Genomic DNA, 8,214 nt, shown 5'->3' on the forward strand with positions numbered 1-8,214 from the left:
ATCCGATGAAATTTACACGAAGAAATTTTAAATAAGTTAAAACACTTAAACGAGTAAAACACTTAACACACGAGTTACGATTGCATTCGCATAATGTCTTGTTATTGGAAATAGCATTAAATGATATAGTTTCGTCTGTTTTCCAGGCAAAGATTGGAGCTGATGCGCGAGATGTATCATAATGAGGCGGAACTCTCGCCAACGTCTCCGGACTTCAATATCGAATCTATCACGGGAGGCGATCCATTTTATGATCGATTTCCGTGGTTCCGTATGGTCGGCAGGTAAATGAACGAATCTATTATAAGCCATTTTTCTGGTTTTTTTCTTCTCTTTTTACTTTTGATTATCATGCTAATCTGTAAAATTTTTCAGAGCTTTCGTATATTTGAGTAACCTCATGTACCCGGTGCCACTGATTCACAAAGTGGCTATCGTAAACGAAAAAGGTGACGTTAAGGGTTACTTACGAGTCGCTGTACAAGCCGTAGTTGGTACGTAGCGTATCTACATTTCACGTCTCTTGCGTACATAAGATGTACATAACGAACCCTTCTTCTAGAAGAGGAAAACAGTGAATATTCAAGTGGCGTCAGACAATCAGCCCGAATCTCCTTCGAGGATGACTTATTTGGTGGGCATAAGCATAATAAACGTAATTCGCTCCTAGCTCAGACTCTAGAGAAGAATCGACAGATTATGCTGCACGAGGAGCGCGTGGTCGAAGGTCATAACGAAATTAATCAGAAGGACATGAAAGACGAGGACGATATAGGAGATGCCGATAGTGGCAGAGGTGATAGCTCAGTCTCGAGCGATATGAAGGAGGAAGAATTACCGGATCACTTGCAACCCGGTGCAGAATTCACTTTCAGGGTAACGGTCCTACAAGCTATGGGTATTTCCACGGAGTACGCTGATATTTTCTGTCAGTTCAAGTAAGTGTCTGTCTGTTTTGGCTTGTTTTAACTTGTAACATATGACCCGCAAAATAATTACTTTTACAGCTTCTTACATCGACACGATGAAGCTTTCTCGACAGAACCGGTAAAGAATACAGGCAAGGGTAATCCACCTGGATTTTATCACGTACAGAACGTAAGTCGAATATAGAGAAAATTTAAAATCTTAGGTCTAAAATTTTGTCAAAGTTAAAGCCTGTTAATTAATGTCTCTCGATTAATATAGATTACAGTCACGGTTACCAAATCCTTCTTGGAATATCTGAAGACTCAACCTATTGTCTTTGAAGTGTTTGGCCATTATCAGCAACATCCGTTACACAAAGATGCGAAACTGGAATAGTGAGTATTAATCATAAACGCTAATTCTTTTAGATTTTGTTTAAGAAAATTTCATAATCACATTCGTATTCACATAGCAGCGTACGACAGCCACCGAAGAGAATGTTGCCGCCATCCATACCGATCAGCCAGCCAGTTCGTTCGCCGAAATTCGGGAGTGTTCTGCCGTCTCCCAGCACATCGCATGTACATGCTAAATACGATGTATTGGTGTGGTTCGAGATCTGCGAATTGGCACCGAGTGGCGAATACGTACCGTCAGTGGTGGACCATAGCGATGATCTACCATGTCGTGGACTGTTCCTGCTCCATCAAGGCATACAGCGACGTATACGAATCACCATTGTGCACGAGCCAGCTTCTGAATTGAGGTGGAAAGACGTACGCGAACTTGTGGTTGGCCGCATACGAAACACCCCGGAACCCGAGGAAGAAGATAATGATTCGTCTGTGCTTTCACTGGGTCTGTTCCCGGGCGAGTATCTCGAAATTCCTGGCGATGATCGAATCATGTTCAGATTTGAAGCAGCCTGGGACAGCTCTCTGCACAACTCAGCTCTGCTCAATCGAGTCACATCCTACGGAGAACAAATCTTCATGACCATCTCCGCGTATCTTGAGGTACATATTAGATATTTTGATAGTGTGTGGGAACATTTTAGGAGGCTTATTCTTTTCATCTGTATCGATTTTAGCTGGAGAATTGTGGAAGACCTGCAATTATCACGAAAGATTTGAGCATGATCATCTATGGGAGGGACGCAAGAGTAGGGCCACGTTCACTCAAGCATCTATTTAGTGGCAGCTATCGCAACCAGGAAGCGAATCGACTCAGCGGTGTCTACGAACTGGTGTTACGTCGTTCTTCGGAAGCAGGTAGCCCAGGTTTGTTATGTCTAACCATAGCGTAGTCCCGTGTTCTACTTTACATCACATTCAGATGGAATAACGTCTCACTTTTCAAATTATATTATTCCATCTGCGACATATCTTTTATCTATATGTACTTAAAAGATATATCTTAAATATACTTCTAATATATCTTTTTAGTGACTCTTCAAGTGTTGAAACCAAAACTATCTACAACACCAAAATATCATTCTTAATTTGAAAAAAGAAAGCAATGACTAAATAATTATTTTAAAGTACATTATGATGTTGATTACTCTGACTTTAAAATATTAATCTTACTATAAAAAAACATAATACTATTTTACTGCACTATTGCTCAGTATAACAAATTTCTTCAATATTTAATGAACAATAATGGTTTTATATTTATTTTATTTATACTTTTGGTTTTTTCCTGTTTCTTGTTACCCTTCCATTTTTCCTCCCTATATATTTATAGGAGTTCAAAGACGTCAACGTCGCGTTTTGGACACGAGTTCCACATATGTCCGGGGCGAAGAGAACCTTCATGGATGGAGACCACGCGGAGACAGTCTCATATTCGATCATCAATGGGAGCTTGAGAAATTGACGAGGCTGGAGGAAGTGGAGAGAGTACGACATACATTGTTGTTGCGGGAGAAACTCGGCATTGATAAAATACCATTCTGCAATAAGCCTCTGCACGATTTTACGAAGAGTGAAAAGGTAACCGCATTTTATATTATTAAATACTGAGATATAATAGAGAATTATATATAATAATTTTAATCTGATACAGGACGTGTGTAATATGGTGGCAAAAGCCACAAACGAGCCACATGCTAGCCCAGTAAAGCTAAAACGTTCGACAAGTAAAGACGTTTATGAACCTTGGGAAATGACCGAAAGAGATCGTGAATTAACAACTAAGTACATTAAACTTATCCAAGGAAGAATCCCGAGCAAGGAACCAATATTACTGTCCGATGTTTCGCCCGGGGAAGACACTATAACCGATTTATCCGCATCTATGATGTCTTCGGTCATATCGTCTTCATCTCAAGAGTCAGTATATGCGAAAGCTAGCGATTTTTTGGAGCAGGTAACCCTCTCTGCATGCCCCTGAGTGCTCTTGCTAGTAGCGGTTGTCCATGCTTTGCTGCGCCATATTATTACATTCATCCATAAAAAAAAACAATTCAATATTCAAGAAATCTCGATTAATTCATTATTGAATATTCTTAATTTATATGCTGTATAATTTTGCTACATTCCAATATATATGAAATGAAATGAAGATACGAATGCTTCGAACGATTTGAAAAACGGCGTTTGACCTAATTTTTTACTTATTGTCGTGTAAAGCGGCGATCGATTCATGCATTCTTTTCAGTTTAGCTCACCATATATTACCGCTTTCTCAAATATTATGCTTTCTCGAATCGATATAGCTTTCAAAACATCTGCTTCTGCATTCGTTTCAAAGTGTGGCATTCGAGACTTAAGTGCTGAGACATCTCGAGACAACCGCCAGCATGATTGGCTCATGGTCGGGGTTATGTTGGAGTGTTACTTGCAGGCTGCTGATATAATAGTATGGAGCAAGTCTAAGTCGTGCCTCCTTAGGTTGAGTTCACCGGAAAGAGCTAGACTGCAAGAACTTCAGGAGAGTATATTGGCGAGCGAGTCGGCTAATCAGACTTGTACTGTCGCACCGCCGCCGCTTGGATCATCCTCGCCATCGAAGGAGAACCTGGTATTGTATGTACCAGAGGTGGAGGAAATACGCATAAGTCCAGTCATCGCGCGGAAAGGCTACCTGAACGTTCTCGAACACAAAACCAATGGCTGGAAGAAACGCTGGGTGGTACGTCCTTTATTAAATTTATGTTATCTAATTTAAAAGAAGAGAAAGCTTAAATATAATTAAATTATTTTCAAATCATATTATATAATAATATTAATCCTTAATCCTTAATTCTTAATCTAAAATTATTGATCTAAAGAGATATCAATATCCGCATGTTTCTTCTTTGTCATATCAGGCTGTTCGCCGACCATACGTTCTCATTTTCCGAGAGGAGAAAGATCCCGTCGAAAGAGCATTAATTAATTTGGCTACGGCTCAAGTCGAATACTCCGAAGATCAGCTGGCCATGGTGAAAGTACCGAATACTTTCAGGTAAATTGTTCGCGAATAAGGAAGTAAATATAAATGCGATTGTGTAACATATACTAAAATATTGTCTATCTATGCAGTGTCGTCACCAAGCACAGAGGATATTTGCTTCAGACTTTAGGTGATAAGGAAGTCTACGACTGGTTGTATGCGATTAATCCTCTTCTAGCTGGTCAAATTAGGCATGTATAATAGTATAAATTTATTTCGTTCTGTTTATCTTAATAATAAATCGTGAAGACTCCAATTAATTATACACAATTATTATCTTATATATGAAAATTATAGAAACAATAGATAGAATGCTTAATACTATCATAGGTCGAAACTTGCCCGCAAAGGTCCGGCTGCCCCGAATTTAAGCAATGGCGCGCCGATAGGCATGACACCACAACTGGAGCAGCAGAACAATCAGACCAAGTGAGTGGTCGACACTATGGCCGGGGTAACGAGTGCAATAGCAAACATGTCGGAGAAAATGCTGTGTTGGTCACACTCGGCCTTAGAATCCCAAGACTTCTGCAACTTTCGATTCCCGCTAGTCTTTGATTGACCGAGCGGAGGCGAAGCTGTCCCTTGATACCACAATCGGCAGCATATTAATATCGACGTTTTACTTTACACAGCGTCCCTTTAGCACGTTATAGGGCAGTCAGAAAGGAAGAAAGGAAAAAAGAGAAGGAAGATAGTGCTCGTCTTTCGAAGAAGTTACAAATGCACGTATAAAATTCAGTTACACTGGAAAAAAAAGTTCGTTTCTAAGTAATGTTTTTAAGTCTCTCCGTACATTTCGAATTCGTATTCGAAATGCTCTCCACGTCGACGAGACGAGATCGCGCGCGAATATTTTCGTTGAATTTTTATTTCTGTAACGCGTATATCAACGTGTAACTACGCGAATACCTCTTACGTACGCGACGTGTGAGGAAGATAGAAAATGCATTTATGCCTAATAAACATATTCCTAAGACGATCACTGAAAATCGAGATAAGGAATATACGTTATAGATGTGAAGAGAAAGTATGCGAGAGAAAGTGAGAAAGAGGGAAAGAAAGAAAGAAAACGAAATAAACAAGAGATAAGAAAATATTAATAATTTCATACGCTTAATGATCCCTTAATAAGCGAAAAATTATGAAGAAAAAAAAAGCAACATTTTGTAAACTAATTCAAGCAAATTGATAAGATTCATTTAAGATAGTTCTCTATCTATTTTAACATTTTATCATTCTATCTGTTTTAGTATTTTAACATTTTAGCGTCGTAACGATCATTAAGAATAAAGACAATTTTCTATAAAGATTACATTTCCAATTTATTCAATAATCGTTTTCTTTTATTCGATCAAGCAAATTAGATATATACACCAATACTGGCTATCCGATTTATGTATGGAAGATATATTGTTGTACACGTAATCGATCGGCCGTCGCTCGATGAAGATTTTATCTTCTTAATTAAAGATTCAAATAATTTTACTTGCAACGCGCGCGTATTGTAAAATAAGAGCATTACTCCAAAGCAACGACGCTAATTTTGTATTAGAATGAAAAAAAGATTCAAATATTATTTAAGATGTAAAAACTAAGAAGCAACGAAATGAGAGGGAAGGAAAAAATCGTTACTTCTTGAAACATAAAATTCGTAGAATATTTCCTTTTAATGTAATTCCAAACATTTATTCGCACTGAATCATTTATCCTCGATATAAAATAGTTTTTATATCCTGTTCTATCTTAAAATATTTGCAAATTTTCTGTACATATTTTAGTATTTGGCAGCTACTATTTTGATTATACAAATGGGTTAGAGTTTAAAAGCGAAGAGCAAAAGTTGTTAAGAACAGAGAGTTACAAGCATTTGTAACTCTCTGTTTCTAAGAATCTTTATCTAAAAATAATGTAGAAATCTTGCAACGATAATTTATGAAACTTTCTTGTAATTTTAATGCGGAATTATGAGAATGTAATTTTTTTTCTTTAATCATTATACATACATTGCATACATTTAAAAATATGTTCTAAAAATATTTTTCCTATTTTTATTTTAAGATAAAAATCATACGAAATCTTAAATTGTTTATACGAATCATACGAAGTTATAAATTGTCATTACGAGAGTTCTACATAAAGAAAATTAATGTTCCAATAAGCAGAAAAATAATATCACTGAAAAAACTTCTTCGAAATACGAATAAATGCGCGTAGTCGGCAAGCAAACGGCACTGTCATGAGAAATCCAAATGTCACAAGAAATTTTTCATTTGTAATCGATCGAGATCCACAATTGATATAAAGCTAGGACAAAGCTGGAATTTTCGCACTTCGTATCTTGCAGCATGCGAAATAGATAAAATTACTTTAATCTGTGGATATAGACAGCACATTCTGATCGTATTTTCATGTCTACTTAGAATTTAAGCAGTGCTCCTCAAACATGTTCACCATGTAATATGGCAAGTACTCCTCGGAGCACTCCACGTACTTACGACGAATGCGCGTTGGCGAATTTCATCTAACGAGAAAATATTCAATTTTGGATTAACAAATGTTAATTCACTTGTAGTTTGAACATAATGAATAAAATTATACAACGACGATAAAACTTATTTTTAAAAAAGTGAATTTATAATTAAACTTGATACAGAAAGGATTCAATCATTCGATCTAATTTTTTTCAAAAACAGAATGATCTGATTCTTCGGTTTCTTTCTTTTTTAGAGAACTTAGAGATGAATGAAAATTCCTTTAAAGTTCAATAATACGAATTGATAATTTCCTCGTAAGATCACGATTGTACCGTTCTGAGGCTTTGATTAACTTCTCTTACGTGTAACAGATTTCGGATAAAAGACATTATAAATACATGTGTCTATCATGCAGCTTACATGGAGACCTCTTAACATCTTTGATATTAACTCACGCGACTATGTCCGAAATATAGTCAAAGAAGGACTCATTCTCTTGATAAGTATTACATATATAATAGTATTTCATGATGATCGATGTAGTACTGAGACATTTCACGCATAGCAAAAACCTAATCTGTTTTCATCCTGTGCCATCGAATACATTTCCTATTGTCCAGTCAAATGTCTGAAAAAAAATTTTGTAAAGTGTCTGCTACCAACTTTCTTGACAAAATGCCAGCAGAAATATAACGAAATTTGCTAATAGAATATGACGGAAGATTAACTGCAGAAGTAGCAGAATTTTGTAATCATTTAATATATATTTAATAAATATATATATTCGATATATATTCGAATTGTTATAAAATATATAACAGATTTTGTTTCATTTTTGCTGGCTGTATGTGCTATTAGATTATGTCGATAGACTTTTGGCAGATCATGAGTTTCATATGAATACAATTGATGCCAATCTGCCACAGTACTTCGCTCGAATCTGCCGACAAACATCAGAAGACACGGTAATGTCTCTATGCTAAGAGCACGTGCGCGAATTTTGCTTACTGAACAGACTTTGCAAAGTATCCGTTATCAATTTTGTTAACAGAATATCAGCAATAATGGAATCTTCTTCTTACGTTAGGCCTCTGACTTGTGTTACTCCTCCCTCATGTGCTTGATGCGCACGCTAATTATTCAATTGCTCTAAGCATATAGGAGTTAATATTGATTTCGAACGGATTTTTCGAAAGGTGTTTCTGTAAGCAAGAATATTCTCTAAAGGTTGACAGCCTTTTCCGAAAGGAGATACGATTCCGAGAGGAGCATAAATATTTTCCTACCAAGATCGAACTCGAGACCTCTGGATAGACTAGTGCATTGTTTGCCATGCTACACTCGCGCTCAATAATGGAATCTGATAACAGATTAACCGTAAAAATAAAAT

General features: G+C 36.7%; 1 protein-coding gene across 13 annotated transcripts in view; it reads left to right on the forward strand.

The window, feature by feature from the left end:
• The window catches only part of LOC108687538 (kinesin-like protein unc-104), a 29,345-nt gene extending 24,334 nt beyond the window's left edge, over positions 1-5,011 (forward strand). For 7 of the 13 annotated variants that reach the window (XM_018193345.1, XM_018193355.1, XM_018193353.1 and 4 more), the window contains 13 exons: positions 147-284; positions 376-494; positions 563-938; positions 1,008-1,098; positions 1,189-1,304; positions 1,382-1,925; positions 2,000-2,189; positions 2,656-2,903; positions 2,977-3,242; positions 3,804-4,044; positions 4,223-4,359; positions 4,437-4,538; positions 4,678-5,011. In XM_018193345.1, coding sequence (XP_018048834.1) covers positions 147-284; positions 376-494; positions 563-938; positions 1,008-1,098; positions 1,189-1,304; positions 1,382-1,925; positions 2,000-2,189; positions 2,656-2,903; positions 2,977-3,242; positions 3,804-4,044; positions 4,223-4,359; positions 4,437-4,538; positions 4,678-4,780 — 2,671 coding nt within the window. In that variant the 3' untranslated portion in view covers positions 4,781-5,011. The remainder of the gene's footprint in view (positions 1-146; positions 285-375; positions 495-562; positions 939-1,007; positions 1,099-1,188; positions 1,305-1,381; positions 1,926-1,999; positions 2,190-2,655; positions 2,904-2,976; positions 3,243-3,803; positions 4,045-4,222; positions 4,360-4,436; positions 4,539-4,677) is intronic. The other 6 variants (XM_018193352.1, XM_018193358.1, XM_018193348.1 and 3 more) reach the window with 4 other exon arrangements.
• Positions 5,012-8,214: the final 3,203 nt, after the last annotated feature.

Source organism: Atta colombica, unplaced genomic scaffold (assembly GCF_001594045.1).
Source record: "Atta colombica isolate Treedump-2 unplaced genomic scaffold, Acol1.0 scaffold207, whole genome shotgun sequence".
Classification (NCBI taxonomy): Eukaryota; Metazoa; Arthropoda; class Insecta; order Hymenoptera; family Formicidae; genus Atta; species Atta colombica.